The 17,175-nt window shown below is 43.5% G+C and overlaps 1 protein-coding gene across 1 annotated transcript; it reads left to right on the forward strand.

Annotated features, from left to right (window-relative positions):
- Positions 1–1,055: 1,055 nt before the first annotated feature.
- Positions 1,056–17,001, forward strand: hgfac (HGF activator; the record flags this gene model as incomplete). Its single annotated transcript, XM_080519368.1, has 14 exons — positions 1,056–1,106; positions 1,206–1,269; positions 2,486–2,579; positions 4,668–4,933; positions 6,691–6,822; positions 8,292–8,402; positions 8,959–9,133; positions 10,499–10,596; positions 11,252–11,293; positions 12,269–12,530; positions 14,917–15,056; positions 15,531–15,671; positions 15,994–16,136; positions 16,828–17,001. 14 exons carry the CDS (start codon positions 1,056–1,058, stop codon positions 16,999–17,001), a joined length of 1,893 nt encoding a protein of 630 aa, XP_080375494.1.
- Between the last annotated feature and the right edge of the window lie 174 nt (positions 17,002–17,175).

The raw sequence follows: 17,175 nt of genomic DNA on the forward strand, positions 1-17,175 counted from the left end.
TTTTGTAACGGCTGTAAAACTCATGTCAGCAAAGAGACTTCGCATATGTTATAAAATAATCTGTCCCGTTTACGTGACGTTTTGATTACAATTACGATGGGGGGGAAATTAGGACACCTCAATGTAAAGCCAATTTTAACGAAACCTTCTGGTGAAAAAATAGCGTGACGTGTCCAAAGAAACTTTTTACCAACTCACGCTGACAGCGTAGCTTTGAAGTTCAAGTTAATTTTTAGTTTTCATGGCAGCATCGCCAATATCTCAGACCGGTGTTGTGTAAATGTGTCCAAAACGTAAGAAATTTGTTTAAAATATCGATGAGTTCTTTGAAATTTTGACAAATTGCTTGCTGGTGTGGCCAAATGGGAGCCTCTTGCAGGCTGGTTTTGGCCCACGGACCTTATGTTTAACACACCTGGTTTAACTTTATCTCTCAAACGTCAGTGTTATGTCAGTGACTTTGTAGCACCTGTATATGAAAGAAAAAAACAAAAAAAAAACAACACTACACCCCATGGTAAGTCATAATTATAAGATACTAAGTCATACTAAGTCCACATCGTTACTTTTTACCCCCAACATGGACAAAGTGGGCCGGACCTGAACCAGAAGCTCTCTCAGTTCAGTACTTTACTGACGGTCCCTGCACAGAGCAAGCTGTTTCAAGTAACAACTCTGACATGCATGTCCAACTCTACCCTGGAAAGTTTTTTTTTTGTTTTTTTTCCCTTTCTTTCTTTCTCCTCTCCCTGGATGAACTGTGGGCGTCTGAAGAAGGTGCAGAGGGAACACCGGGCTGGATATGATGCCTCCTCCGACTGAGACAAGCCTAATGACGCAACGGGTTTACTCAATACGGCTCCAAATTGTGAGGGACAGGACAACACTTGCAGGGTTTCCCACGTTTCCTATGACCAAAAGCGGACCGAGTACTCTGAAAGTGACAGATATAACGTGACAGCCTGGCGCGCGGACCCCCCCCCCCCCCCCCCCCCCCTTCTCCAGAGTTCAGGAAATTACGCTCCTGCGGATCAGAACAGATGCGCGCTGTCAAGATGACATTCATCGCTTTTCTCCTTCTGTCATGTGCCTTCAGTGCAGAGACGGTGAGTTTTACCCATCCCCTCGAGCGCCTCTGTGCGCTATTGTGCGTGCGTAAAAAAAGGTGAGCCAACTCTGAAGGACGTTTTCTCACTTCATTGCAGCGCGCGTCATTACGCAGGAGAGACGCAGCGGCCACCGAGGAGCCGCACGAGGAGAGCCAGAAAGGTGGGTGTTCTTTTGGTTTTTTTTTAAACTCCATTTTTTTTAAACTCCTGTGTTTAATGTCGATGCGAGCCAGGGTGGGAGGTTGGGAGTGCGGTGCGTAATGAGACGTTTTTTTCGAGACTAATCGTGTTCATTGAAGACACAGGGTTGGTGGTGCCTGTTTTGTTTCTTTCCCACCAGGTGAGGAAGGCCAGAGGAGGTTAAAGTAACTTCTCACCCCGGGGATCTTAATGTACGACTGCTACACTGAACCCCCCCTCCCCTCCAGCTGTACTTCTCCTGTTAACACAGGCTGACTGTACAAAACAAGGCCAGCTGTATTAGTGAGGACCCCACTCGCTTCACATCTGCCCTCTCAAAGGAGACACAAACTCTTGTAAATCTCATGAAAACAGCCTCCATCCCCCCCACTCATCCAAATTCCTGTCAACTACTCAAGTAGGAGGATTCAAACTGTTATAATGTTTGCAGTTCGATTCCTAAAGGTGTGTGTTTGATCATCCTGTACGGCGGCTGATATAATATATGTGTGAATGTGACTTATCGCGCATGTTTGAGAATGTGTAAGACAAATTATGGGTCTGGAGCCACAAGTGGCTCTTCAGCCTCTCTGCAGAAGCTTTAACAAAGTCATACATAAATCAGCATTTATCTTATTTTGGTAAGTTTGCATACCAGGGTCATTTTCAAAGGGGCTCTTAACTCTTGGCTGAAAAGGGGATTTAAATGTAGGTAGAAGTAAAATATGGGGAAAATAGCTCAAAAACACAAGAAACTTAAAAAAAAAAAAAAAGAAGAAGATACAAAGGCTTAAAAATAACTGAAATGATGAGAATTTCTGATTGGAAAAAAATTCAAATGGTGTAAAAAAATTTGCAAAATTGTTAAAACATCAAAAATGTCAAAATGGTTTACAAAACAAATACAGATAAAGAGTGAAACCACTTAATTCAGGTCGAAAACCAGGTCGAAAACCAGGTCAAATGTAACGGAATGTTCACCGTGTAGAGTTGCAATTTAATCTTCATGAATGCAACACGATAGAGAGAGAGAGGGGGGGGGGGGTATCAAAACTATAAATGAAACTTTTATAATCCGTGTCAGCCTCGTTTTAAACGTGCTTCTCGGCTTGATTTTGGTGGGAAATGAATGCATTAACAATATATCTCACCTTGCTGTTTGTCGAATGACAACAACGTCCTCTTCCTCTGCCCAGTTGTCACCACGACGGGCCGGGAGTGTCAGTTCCCGTTCCGTCAGGGAGGAAGGATTCATCACCACTGCATCGCCGTCCTGTCCTCTCGGCCCTGGTGAGTCCTCCTCATCGGCGCGTCTCGCTCGGTGTCCTGGTTACGCAAACAGAATCACTATTGTGTGCGTAATCAAACGTCAGATCACGGTGCGTCTGCGCGTCACTTTGCGCACCTCGTCATCGTGTGCTTTTGGTGTAATCTTCCGAACTTTTTTTTTTTTCCCATCGTGCGTGGCAGCAACGTCAGGGAGGATGAATCCAGAGTAAGTGATTCAATTTTGTAATTAGCGACTGTTTTTCAAGCGGCACAGTTGATAAGATGAACAAACTCCCATCTGAATCTCCAGTTTGCGTCACTTCTACCGCTTCACGCAGTTTATCCTCGGGGCTGTATGAACAGCTGCCATAGTTAAACCATCACACTTGCAGCTTTTATTAATTTTTTTTATTACCTCATACTGTGACACAGCAACCAAATCTCCTTTTTATTATTTTGGAAAAAAAAAAAAACCCAACACAAGACTTGCTGAAGGGCTCTTTCAGTCATGGTTACTTGGACTGGAGACAAGAAGGGTGGATGCCAGCAAGTTGGAGCAACGTGTATGCAATTATATATGGGCCAACCGTTACTGCAACACGAACCCACGTGTTCCTGCGGCGCGCCGTCAGGTGAGCGGCACTGGGAATGCGGATGAGTCTTCGGTGAAATCACTGTATGATTGACAGAGTTGGTGCGAGGTAAAGGTTGTTGAGTGCTTCTCTGTTCAGGCTTGTTTTTTTGTTTTTTTTAAATTTCACACTTGACAACAATTTAACACACATCTTACACCTGTGCCAGGTTACAATCTTGCCATATTCATCTACACTATGTTACCAAAAGTATTCGCTGGCCTGCCTTCATGTGAACTTGAGTGGCATCACAGTCTTAAACAGGATTTATTATGATGTGGGTCTACTCTTTGTAGCTTCAACTCTTCTAGGAAGGCTTTCCACAACATTTAGGAGTTTGCTTATGGGAACTTTTGACCATTTGTGTCCCGGCTTGCAGTCTCAGCTCCAATTCATCCAAAAGGTTTTCCATCGGGTTGATGTGAGGACTGTCATGGACAATAAATGTCTTTATAGAGCTTATGTTATGCACTGGTTCACTCATGTTGGAACAGGAAGGGGCAATCTTACTTTCCTTACTATTAAACGCTATTAAAGGCAGTATTCACATTAAGTATCTCCAGCCTGAGATATCCAGGTAGTGTCCCCAATAAGTATGCCTGTTACTCGATTCCCACAGTTTTTCTAACTTTTCTTTTTATACGTTTTTTCCAAAAATACTAGATTTTTGGACCATCCTAGAATATATGAGTAAGGTCAGCCACTTTCCCACAATTCCTCCAACACAAATTTGAGGTATTGTTATAGTTTGATGCAATAATGATAATGAAATAAGTTCTATGTCACAACATCAGAGCTGCAAATTACTTCTGCGCTCACATGGATTTATGTTCAAGTACAAATACATGTACTGCTGTTGACAGAGAAGCTTTTTTACTTTGTTTAGTGTCTTATAGCTGCATTATGTTCACATTGTAATTCTTAACTTTTGGATGTTGTTTCTTTTTAAGTGACAAATTAGTAGAAAAAGAAAGTTTTAATTGGGAGAATGGATAGAAAAAGGCTTGATAAATAAAATGTACTTACTTCAAGTAAAATTATGAAAAATATTTTTCCCCAAAACTTCTTAGTATATTTGAACTGTGTTGTTAACTGCAGGGATTTAATTCAATGTGCACAATATCCAGTTTCAAATCACATTTCCCCAAACAATTTAGATGAAATTAAACTAAGCAAAATAGGCTTTTTTCTAAACCCAATGGATAGAAATATCCAGAAAAAAGGGATCTAAGTAATCTGAGTATTTGTCAACCTTTTCTTCCACCCATTTCTAATATTCCCTGGTTTGTGTACAAATCATGAACAGCAACGAGGTGCACATGTAGGGCTATAGCTGGAACAGTGTGTCACAAATTCTCTTTTCATCCACCTTTATTCAGCCGACCCTCCTCATTCTTTCCTTCGTGGATCTGCTGGGATTCCTTCGTCTGTATTTCACAAATAACCCTCGCTGGATGACTCTGCTTCTCTTCCACAGGTGCTCTCTCACACATAATTTCGACCGGGACAGGAAGTGGGGCTTCTGTGTGCCGGAGGAGACGCAGATGGACGGTCAGTGCTGCCTCTCCCTCTCTCACCTCTTGACTGTGTTTTGGAGTCGGCTGTTGACTCTGTTGAGTTGCGCGACAGATCCGTGTCAGGCGAGTCCGTGTGAGAACGGAGGGACGTGCAGGCCGATCCCCAACAGCCGCTCCTTCGAGTGCGTCTGTCCCGAGACCTTCGGCGGGAGACTGTGCCAGAAGAGTGAGTAGAACTTTCTATTTGTATACTGATTTTCCGTTTTTGTGCAGTTAATCCTCCAGTCCATCACAGCATGAACACTCCTTTAGGACTGGTTAGATTTTGTAGCACAACAAACACATTTAATGACTGAATGAGGCAAGAAAAATCTTCATGCCATAATTAAAGGTCAAGGAAATTGTCCAGACAAAACCCCCCCCCCAAAAAAACCAAAGAGATTCGGTGAAGACAGAGGAGCTGAAACAAGGGAACAACAGACTGGGAACAACTTTATGAAAGCAACAAGACAAGCTGGCAAGAAATGGAAAGGCAACACAATACAACAGTCAGAACAAAATGTGCTTATGAAGAAAAACATGATCATGATTTGAATTGAGTCTGACACTTTATTTGTAACTGAAGAAAAAAGCATTTTAAACTTCAGGGGCCTGCACATACAGACTCATTTCATCTTGAGAGGCCTGGACTGGTTAAATATGGCCAGTTTGCTAAAACCTGCCTACAAAAGGCTCGAAGCCGTGTTGTCAGGGTGAGTTTGTAAAAACACCCATAATGCAACAGCTATAGGAGGTTTTCTTTGGACATTTCACTGTATTTTGTATGGAAAGTATAATTAAAATCGGCTTTATGTTAAGATTGTAGTAGTTTTCTATTGTAATTGTTTGGTTTTTGCAAAAAATACAAACATATTCATCACATATACTCTCCATTACAACAAAGAAAATCTTTAAAGTTTAAACTGAAAGGTTATTATGGCACTATTTTACCTTTCTGGCTCACAAAAGGAAATTGGTCTGTATGTGGCTCATGAACTAAAATGTGATCGACACCACTTCTCTAAAGTGTTCTTGCAGTGCAGAAGAATAAAAACCTGAATGATGTTTCTCCTGAATTCAAAGCTCTGGATCGGCTCCTCTTTCTTGTATTAGTTCACCGACATCAACAGGCTAATTTCAAATCTTAAATCCAATTGAAAGATAAATATTTTAAAAACTGCATAAAGACACCATCAACTAATAAGTATCCAATCAGATATTTACTGGTGTAAAACTTCCCAAAATGACACATATTTCCCAGTTTCTTATTAATGATTATCTGCGCTTTTGATATATATTATTGAGTACTACTTCCACTTACATGTTAGGTTTACACATAGATGCAGTGGCTTGCTTCTATGTACGGTGCTGATGTACAAGCACATTTTTTCCAAATTTTTTCTTCACATAAATTGTGTTAAGAGAATAGAAGATGCTCTGCTAAAGCAAAGGGCCAAACACTACTATATCTATGTATCTATAATTATAATAGTTGTCTCGATAATCACCACAATCACATCTTATTTCCTTCACTTTAAGAAAATCAACTTACTTTAGGAGTCGAAATGATGACAATTTAGTTAAAAACAGCTTTTACATAACAACTTTAAATAAAGTGCTTTAAAACCCGTCTCGCATTCTTCAGCAGCAAACCAAAAGTCTTTTGAACCAGTTCGTTGAGTTCGGTTCTAATGACACGCTCTGCGTCCTTCAGTTGCAGGGAACTCAAAGTGACGGAACATCAGTCGCGAGTTTGTAAATCACATTGCGTTGAAAGTCATTGAACGGTAAACACGAAACCTGGAAACAACACGGGATGGATGTTTTGCATTTCGTGCAGCCGTAGCCATCAAAACGACGCGCTCCGTACGCGCCATTGAGCTTCAGCCTCCTCTCACGTTGCAAACCTTTGCCTTTCATGTGCCGCCGCGTCGGGCCCTGCAGAGAGGTGCTACGAAACCGTACACCTGCGCTATTATGACACCGGAGAGTCTTGGGGACGGATTCACCTCCGTAACGTGGAGCAGTGCACATGTGCGGCGGGGGAAATCCAGTGTGAAAGAGTCCGCTACACAGGTAAGACGCCGTGTCTGCTTTTGTTGGGATGACGAGACTGATGCTGAGCACAGAGGTCGACAATGGCTTCATTTGCTATGTCTTTTCCTTTTTTTAATTTCACGGCTTCATTTCATGCTTCAGAAAGCACAAGTATCAGGTCTCCTCCCTATTCTTTCTTTTCTTTTCTCTTTTTTCCCTCTCCCTCCAAAATCACTGCCTCGCAGGAGATATGAAAGGCGGGCCCTGCCCTTTCTTTGATCGCAGCTCCATAGTTACAGGAGTAACTGGAAGAAAAGAAAGATTATATGACTCACTGTGACTCAGGAATGGCGTTTTAGGACACACCCCATGGGTCCATAAGGTGCTTTCATCTGGGTGATGGGGAGGGGTGTTCGTGGGCATTTAACAGGAGAGAGCGAGGCGCTTTCATGCTCCGTCAACTGGAACACTTTTGTCATGCCAGCGGCCAGAAACTGCAGCTTTTCTTTTATGTTTTTGCTAAAACTGGATCATATCTGAGGTCCAACTTAGCTTTCTGTGCATCAACTCACCTGCCAAAGTATTTCGTGTTTCGGCACAATTCTAATACAGATGTGCCGCCGCGCTGTCCAGACATTTTTTTTTTTTTTCAGATTTTTGCAATAATCCTTCAACGAATACTAAAGCCAGATATTATCGCATTTAGAATTAAAGTTGAAATTGTTAAACAAAACCTGCTTCCATCAAAACACATGCAGACAGTTGCTTTTTGGACAGATGGCAGTTAATTCACAATCTATACAAATCTGATGAAGTTCAGTTAGATGTAAATATTTCATGCTGCCTACAAGCTGCAGACGTCTTCCTATAAGAGTACAACACCAGGGATTTGCATTCAGCAATATTTTGACAGAACGTTGTATATTTTTTTGTATCTTGAAGCACAAAACAAACTCTGTTTACCTTTGGTTGCGTGACATGTTGCAGAGCAAACCAGCTGCTTGCTGCGGAAAACTAATATAAGCAGTCAGAGTGAGCCAAAAGAGACAGACTGTACGATGGTGATGCTTCAAAATGAGCTGGAAGGAGGGCTCGGAGGGAGGGTTGCCAGGTCTGAGAGGAGATAAAAACAGCCATAAAATCACTCAAATTCATCCCAAAGTCAAACAAAACTGACTCTTCGGTATCATCCTGAACCACATGTTCCAGATATTCTACAAAAAAAACAAAACAAAGTCTTAAAAAAGTTTCCCAACTTTGCTTGGAGCGCAGCTCAGCGTTACTGAGGGTCTTTCTACATATTCATTCTCACAGTCGTTGCATAAATCAGTGCTGATTCGGATTATTTCCTTTGTCATGGTTGGTGTTATGATGTGTAAGACATTAAATAGACGCACCAGGTCATCTTGCACAAGAAAGTTGATAGTTTCACCTTTACAGGTTGTCAACTGTGCTACTTCTAAATCGACTATGTGTGTGTGTGTGTGTGTGGCTTCCCATGTCTCCAGTGTGCCGTACAAACCCGTGCAGAAATGAAGGAACGTGTCGACTCATCACGTCTACCGGCAAGGCCGTGTGTCACTGCAGAGGCGGCCACAGCGGACCGTACTGTGACTTTGGTAAGCCGCGACCACGTCGCCATACGTTTCACATGTTCCTCTGGGTAAAATGCAGGAATTCAGGCACATGTGCTGCACTGGCTGAAATATAAAACGCAGCACGTTGCTTTGAACGGAGTGTTCCTCAACGCCTTCCCCTCTTTGGGTGTTTATCATAAGTGCGTGTCTATACAGTGCAGGCTCATGCGTGTGGTCGCGGCGGCGGCAGGTGAAGACATGAGCGAGCTGCTCAACCTGTGTTCAGAGTGGGAGTGGGTCATTAATGCACACGGGGAGGTTTTCTTTCAAAGACACGTTCCAGCTGAGGACAGAAAAGAAAAACGAGAAAAGAGATGTGTCATCATGTAGATATTCATCAGGACGCTGACATTTCTTGATGGTATCGTGTGGAAACAAGAAAAAAACTGTTGGGATCGTTTTGTGTGTGTGTGTGTGTGTGTGTGTGTGTGTGTGTGTGTGTGTGTGTGTGTGTGTGTGTGTGTGTGTGTGTGTGTGTGTGTGTGTGTGTGTGTGTGTGTGTGTGTGTGTGTGTGTGCGTGTGTGCGTGTGTGCGCAGAGCCACAGGCAGAGTGCTATAACAGCAGGGGGACAGGTTACAGAGGGGTGGTGGGCACCGCGGAGTCCGGCGCCCCCTGTCTGCCGTGGAACTCCGACCTGCTGTTTGATGAGCTCCACGTGGGCACGGTGGCCACCTCGCCGCTGAGAGGCCTCGGGGAGCACGCCTACTGCAGGTGTGTGCGTCAAACATCCTACCAAACAGCTGCTGCAGCACATTTTTCACGCCTTCATTTGGTGCGATCGGTGGCTTGGCTAATTAGCCCGTGGCGAATGTGTAGCCGCAAACAACCACGATATATAGACTCCAGACCAAACATCAATGAGCTCCTTCCTCACTACCTCTTCCTCTCTACTCCACGTCTGCCCGCAAGATATTTTCCGAACTTCTTCTTTCTGCGTCTGCTTCTTCTGATTTGCACGGTTAGATTTGTTGGTGTAGTACCCAGAACGCATTGCGCAATAAATGGCTTTTCCCCGAAGACACTGGTACGAATCAAACAGGGGTCTCTGTGTCTTACAGGAATTAAATACTTAACATCAACCTCGGGTCCCGTAGCAGTGAGATTTATCTATTGGCTTTTCAAATATATACGGATATTATCCAGTCTGTCATTTGAAACACACATAAAAGCCTCAGAAATCATCAGTGGTATGATTATTTCGGCATTTTATAGCATCAGCGAACAAGAATCATCTTGCGTTGGTGAAACTTATGGTTTGTACACTGTACTAATGTAAAAATTATACTAAATGCAACAAATTAAACATGATAAAATTGGCCATATTCAACCAAGAGTGTGATTACTTTCGCTTTCAAAACTTCCTGGAAGTCCTGGAAGACAACAAGATCATTATCAAACCCATTTTCTAACCAAAAAAATCCCATTCAAAACTAACCAACTCAGAGATACTCCGTACTAGAGTATCGGCGAACCCTGCAGTACTTAGGCTACTAATAATATTTATGCTGCACTTGCGGTCACAAATACGACTCATCACAAAAGCCAGATCTCCCTAAATTCTATCTTTCAAGCTGCAAGATCCAAGTCGTTTCCCTCCGCTTGTAAAAGCCAGCTGCCCTTCATCGGTGAGCGTGTGCACGAGCCTTCAAACGACTCAAAAGCGCGGCGAGTCTTAAGGAAGCACATGTTGAATGCAGCCCGTCGGCGATTAAAAAGGAAACTGGTCTTATCGCCGCCACATGCACCCTCCATCCAACTGTTGCTGTTTCCATGGCGACCTTGCAGCCATACGAGATCCCCGCAGCGACTGCTATGTGTCCCAAAAAATGTCCCCGACATCAAAGAAAAGACGATTTCACGCTGGGATTTGGGACCCCGGTCACCAAATGCTGGTTTATCTCTGAAGAAGTTGTTTATTGCAGATTGAAAAAAAAACTCTTGAAAAAAACTCTTGTTATTAATATGTGAATAGTAATGAGTTTGTGTGTGTGTGTGTGTGTGTGTGTGTGTGTGTGTGTGTGTGTGTGTGTGTGTGTGTGTGTGTGTGTGTGTGTGTGTGTGTGTGTGTGTGTACAGAAACCCAGATGGGGACAAGAAGCCATGGTGCTACACACTAAATGACAGCGCCATCTCCTGGGAGTACTGTGACGTGCCATCCTGTACGATGCCTCTGTGTGAGTACGCAGGCCACCGAGTTAGTTGTTGTTGTTGTTAGTATTCCTGCATGTATTGAACATTTGATAATTGTAATTTGGTTGCTTTTATCAGTGACGAACTGTGTTGGCATGAGATGCTGTGCCAATCTGGGGTTAAATCGTCTATTTAGCTCCCATCAGTTGTTTCTACATGCACAAAATCCCTATTATTGTTCTTGTTGTTTGCATAAATGAAGTTTTTGTCAATATATTTACCAAGCGTGGCCTCGGAAAAGGCTTCAATCAAAATTCAGAGATCATCTGCACTCCCAGCTTTGATTATTTGATCAGTCACACTCAATAAATGCCTCCACATTTAATTAAAAATCAAGTACCGGCGAAACAGACAGGAGTGATTGGGCCATGTGGCTGGAAGTCATGTTCGGCCAGGTTGATTGGTTCGGCGTGGAAAAACCTCAATGGGATACTGGGGGTGGTTGTGGGGGGGGGGTAGTGACTCACGCTGAATCAACATGTCATGTCAGGTGGAACCAAATGTTTATGTGCTGAGCGGGATTAGTTGGCTGGCTGACACGAGGCCCGGGGTATGAACTGAATTCACAAACTTTTCCCATCTGCTGTGCCGTCCTCAACTCGCGACTCCCCTCCAAACGTCAACGCTTCTTTCTTTCAGGGGGATTTCAACCAGCAGCAAAAGCAAAAAATGTCAGAAGAGGTATTTAAAGCGAGTGTAATCGTAGTGGGTGACGGTTCAGCTCAGGGGTCTGCAGCCTGCGGCGCTGCAGCCACGTGTGGCCCTCCGGCTTCTCTAAAGCAGCTCCATGAAGCTTTGAGAATAAAACAAACATGCTTTCTTCATTTTTATATTATTTGCATACCACACTGATTTTCACATTTCTAATCTCAGGCTTAAAAAAAAGCTAAATAAAGTAAAATGGCTTAAATCGTCAGGATAGATCGAACGGCTAAATTAAGCATAAAATAGCTAAAACTACTCAAAAATGTAAATCACATGGGGGAAAAACTGTTAACCTAGAAGTATAGACTCGTTAATATTGGAAAAAAAAGAAAAACAGTGAAAAAATAAAGATTGAAAAATATATGGAAAAACAAAAAAAGAGGTAAAAGAAAATAGAAAGGCAAAAAACAAAAAAGAACTAAAATTAGAAGAAAAAAGGAAATAAATAAATACAAATCAAAATATTTTTTCAATAAAAGAAATAGGGTGAAAAAAGAAGAGAAGGGAATTGGGGAAATGGAAAAATAAAAAAAGGAAAAACATTTTTTAAATACAAAATAAACATAAAGCTGCTTTAACTATTAGGAAACTCATAGTGGCTGTAAATAGCTAAAGCAGCTAAAATAGCTCATATATAAACTGGCAAAAGTGCTAAATCCCAAGCAGAAGAGAAGGAAAACTCGCTACAAGAGCTAAACATTTAATAAAGGATATATTAAATTGCAGCTATGGCACTTCATAATCACAACCTGCAAATGTATTTTCTTCATTTCAGATAATTAACATGTCGTGAGGCTCCACATGTTATATTTGGTAGAAAATCTCAAACGCATAAAGGCTGCAGACCCCTGGTTTAGCTGTTTTGTAGCTGAAGGGAAAGTTTAGTTTCTTGTACAAAAACTGCTGCAAAGCTTTTAAATAACTATTCTGTTGTGTGTGGTTTTTTTTCAGCTTCTGCTCGAAGGTTTGATACATTCAAGGTGCCGCCTGTGAGAAAAGAAAAACCCTCCAGGCGGGGTAGAGGTCCGACGTGTGGGACCAAGCACAAGAAGAGGCTGTCAGTCGCCCGCGGCCGGATTCTGGGTGGAAACTCGGCTCTGCCCGGGACTCATCCCTGGATGGCGGCCATCTACATCGGACAGTTGGATTTCTGCGCCGGCAGTCTGATCTCCTCCTGCTGGATCGTCTCTGCAGCGCACTGCTTCTTCCGCAAGTACGGAATGATTTTTACTGCAGCGGTGTTACAATGTCAGGTTAATGCTTTTGAATTGAAAACTTCCGTGTTAGTTTTTTTTTTTTTTTGAACTTCAGGCTCCAAAACCAAGTTTCCAAGTGTGAAAACCAAAAGTGCTTCAGAAACATTTTATGGCTTTATTATTATTATTATTTTTTTTCAATTTGTCTGGACAAATTTCTGATTATCTGAAACAGAAAAAAAGAAAAAAAACATTTCCAGGTTGCATTTATGAAGTGCCACACCTGAAATGAACTTCTGTTGCCAATGTTAGAGATTATTTCACTGTTTAGCTTGAATTTTCCCACTTTAGCCAGCGATTATGTATCTGGGCCAACAGTTTTAGCTGTACGAGCAATTTATTTCTTTTTCTCTCTTTTTCTTTTTAGCTACACTGCCAAATATAGTCATATTAGCTTGATGTTTGTTTTCTCTATTTAATTTTTTTGGAAGAGTTTTAGCTATTTTGTCCTTTTTTTAAGCCATTCCATGTGTCCTGGCTGTTTCAGTTGTTTTACTTTATTGAGCCGTTTTCATCCTGGAGATTAGACCATATTTTAAAATCAGCGTGGCATGCACAACGAATTAAAAATGAAAGGAGAACTTCACACAGACGGGTAATTTTAGGGTCACCAATAAACGTCACATGAGTGTTTATTTGGACTGCGGGAGGAAAAATTAAGTTGCACAACGGCGTATCGCAGAAATTGGCGAGAACACTTAACCACCGTGCCACCATGTGGCTTCTGAATTGGACAGGGTGGTCTTTGTTTAGATTGGTGCCAAATTTGTAAAGTAACCATCTTGTTTGGTGGATTGGACAGTTTAAGTCTGAAGTGTGTAGAAGAACCACACACAGGCCCGGTTTCTCTCCGCCGTGTGACGGATCGACCAGGGTTCCGTTCTGATCCCACAAGTTGGCTGACCTTGAGTCGGTGAGACGCCAAACGAGGGCCAGTCGCAAAAGAAAAGTCTCGTTTTTCCACACTCTACTACATATGTCCCTTTACATATACCTCACCGCTTAAAACATAGCTCATCCAGCCGTATCAGATTTGATCGTCAATCGAGGATTTGGGTTCGGTTTGTGCGCCGATTCGAAATAATGAGTCGAACAGACAGTTTAAGAAGTGTTTTCTGTCGGCGTCGCAGCTGAAGAGCAGGTCACCCGCGACTCAGAAGCCAAGAGCTTAAGAGGCTTTGACCCCCTCAGCATCGCGGCTTTACCAACGGGCTATATTTAGACAAGAATCTGGTTCGAAGAACACCTAAAAATGTCTCATGTTGTTTACATGTAAAAGCATGCGCGTCCCTCTGATGTCAGTCCGCAGGCATCTGCCACCATCCGAAGGTCTTTAGCCGCGGCGTTAAACCATTAAATTGGGCCGTTTCAGCAGATTTCTACCTTCTGGAACCTGCCGGTGAACAAATAAACAGCCTATCAGCAATTTCTTTGAATTGGTATAAGTGTGTGTGTTCACTTTCGGAAAACTACATTTATCCCTTAACCATGCCGTGCAAGTAAATTCGGTTTCGCAGTTTTGATTAAAAAGTTTTAAAAAATGCATTGATTTCACCTTTTGAAGAAATTCCGCTTCATTTCAATCGGCCTGTTTTGTGTAAAGAGTCGACAAATGGGCTAAGCAGTAATTGCTGTAATTTAAATGGATCGAATACAGAGAAATCTGAGTCTCTTTCATATAAAAATGTGCTTGTTTGGATGAAAACAGGTGTTTCAAGTAGTCCCAGGAGTAGTTTGAGTACAGGGCTGCTTTGGAATGAGTCCACTTTTGTTCTAAAAGGTCCTGGTGAGTTTAAAAAATGAGAGAAAGTCCAGGAGGAAGGATCTGGGTTTCTTTCTAGAGTCTTAAGGAATTATGGGTTTTTCTATACAGCATGTTTTGAGATGTCCTGTTAACATTTAGGAAGTGTTTGCTATTCATGTTAACATATTATAGAGGACACATCGTGCTGTACCCGTATTCTGACACAAACACATCGAGGGTCACGAGACCAAGACGAGCTCCTCATCATCCGATGCATGAACTGTTTTTCATTTCAATAACCCAGTGATCTTGTGTCTGGAGCAAATACCACAATGACGAGAGCAAAGCTCCGCCTGCTCGCCATCTGGCTGGCCTGTCCTCTCCTGCATGTCACTTCCCTGTTTTCTTTCCTCGTATTTCCCATCAATCACTGCTGCAGCCTTCCAGTGAAGGCTCGCCGCGCTGCCAAGAGAAATGCTGCGGTGAGGTTTATGTCAGAGTTCCTGCAGACGCTCATATTTGGACAGTGTGTTGGAAGCCGCCGCGAGAGTCGGTGACGCCGTGATCGATTCTTGACGCGTCTCTGTGTCTGTCCGCAGCCCGCTCCGCTCCCAGATCCGCATCGTGCTCGGACAGCACCACTTCAACGTCACCGACTCCAACAGCAGGACGTTTGGGGTGGAGGACTACATCTTTCCCAAACAGTTCTCCATGTTTAATCCCACGCTACACGACATTGGTAATCACCACACACACACACACACACACACACACACACACACACACACACACACACACACACACACACACACACACACACACACACACACACAAGCAGGCGTGCATCATGTCATCAGTGACTCACATAAACTTGGAGACCTCCTGGCCTCGTTCTGAGACACACACACACACACACACACACACACACACACACACACACACACACACACACACACACACACACACACACACACACACTATCCTCACTGTGTGTGCACAGCTGTGTGTTACCAAGCAGGTGTGCGAGTTGTGCCCCCCACCTCCACACACACACACACACACACACACACACACACACACACACACACACACACACACACACACACACACACACACACACACACACACACACACACACACACAGAGTCAGGTGTGGCGGAGTCTCCCAGTCTACCATTTGCTCCGTAAAACCTTCCGCCTCTCTGCCCCTCAGTGCTCATCAAGCTGAAGAAGCAGGACGGACGCTGCGCGAGGAGAACCCAGTTCATCAGGCCCATCTGTCTCCCGGACAAAAGCACCGCCTTCCCCGACCACTTCTGCTGCGCCATCAGCGGCTGGGGCCACAGACACGAGAGTGAGTGATGGGGCCGCCGCCACGTCGTCGTCCCGCCATTACGTTTCCGCCGTAACGGCCATTTACGTCGCGCACTGGAAATGAGCTCTGCTGCCGCAGCGGAGGAGTCAATTTCACTTTCTGTTAATTTTCAGCGCGTGTAATAAAAAAAACGCTTTGACATTTGGAGGGTGAATCTCCTCAATTTAGTGTGAATGAGATGATTTCAGCGTCACGCTTGTCACAGCCGGCCACTGATTTGCATTCAGTAACTTAGGATGACAAACAGAACACTTGTTTGTTTTGTTTTTTTTCCTCAAAGTAATTGTGTTTCATTTCACAGAGGCGGAGAGGTACTCGAGCCTCCAGGAGGGCGGCGTGCGATTGATCAACCACGATGATTGCCGGAAGCCGCAGGTCTACGGCAATCACGTGACGGCGGACATGATTTGTGCGGGTCTGAATGGCTGCGTGGACGCGTGTCAGGTAGCGAAGCACTTAGAATATTGTCACCCTCTGATCTCATGACTTTATGTTACTTCCTTTTAATAAACGTTTCATTCGTGCTTATGGGTGTTTAAAGCCCTTTCAGGGTTTGCTATTAAGGAATGCACTATAAATGATGAAAATGTGGGGGAAGAAATCATTGATTATTCTTGAAACTCTTTCAATAAGAGCTCAATAAAGGAATAAAGTGGTTACATGTGAGCAGGTTAACCTGGCTGGTTCTTCGCGGCTCCAGTTCCTTCACTGTGACTGTGAGAATTGGAAATTTCGACCGACGGACCAAGTGAACTCGTTGAGCCAAAATATCCGCTGCTCTCCTGCCTCGGCTGAGGAGAGGGTCGATGTCAGAAAGCCGACTTGAGCTGTCAGACTAATGGAACAACACTTAAGTTGGCAGCAGCGATTTCCCCTGAGTCAACAGTTTGGGAAAGTTCGAGAGAATCTCAATCTGGAGGGGTTTTTTTTCCAAGTGTGCATCACCGAGACTCACCCACTCCGATATCTAAACTCCTTCCCCTTAAATGAAATGTCACAGTTGGCCGTTTACTTCACGCACAGGTGCCTTTTTTTTTAGTAATATATTGAGTTTCAAGTGTGTGACTCAGCGGTTTGTCTGCCTCCACTTTGATTCGTGTGTGTTTACGCTGTTTCTGCCCTTGCGTGTCGGCAGGGCGACTCCGGGGGTCCGCTGGCCTGCGCCAGAGGCGACGTCAGCTTCCTGTACGGGATCGTCAGCTGGGGACACGGCTGCGGCCGCACCGACAAACCCGGGGTTTACACCAAAGTGGTGAACTACATCGACTGGATCAATTCAAAGATCAAACGCAAACCCAAGGCGTCGTGAACGGACTGTGGGAGTTTAGATTTGTCAGATGTTTTATAGTAGGGTTTTGTAATTGTTTTTTAATTTGTGGTTTATATTTTTTAACTGTGAAGTTGTTTTTTTATTTGTTGGACTGAATAAACCTTTGATGACTTGATAACTCTTCAGGACGGCTGCAGATAATGAACTAAATGC

The sequence above is a fragment of the Blennius ocellaris genome, assembly GCF_963422515.1.
Source record: "Blennius ocellaris genome assembly, chromosome: 23".
Lineage (NCBI taxonomy): Eukaryota > Metazoa > Chordata > Actinopteri > Blenniiformes > Blenniidae > Blennius > Blennius ocellaris.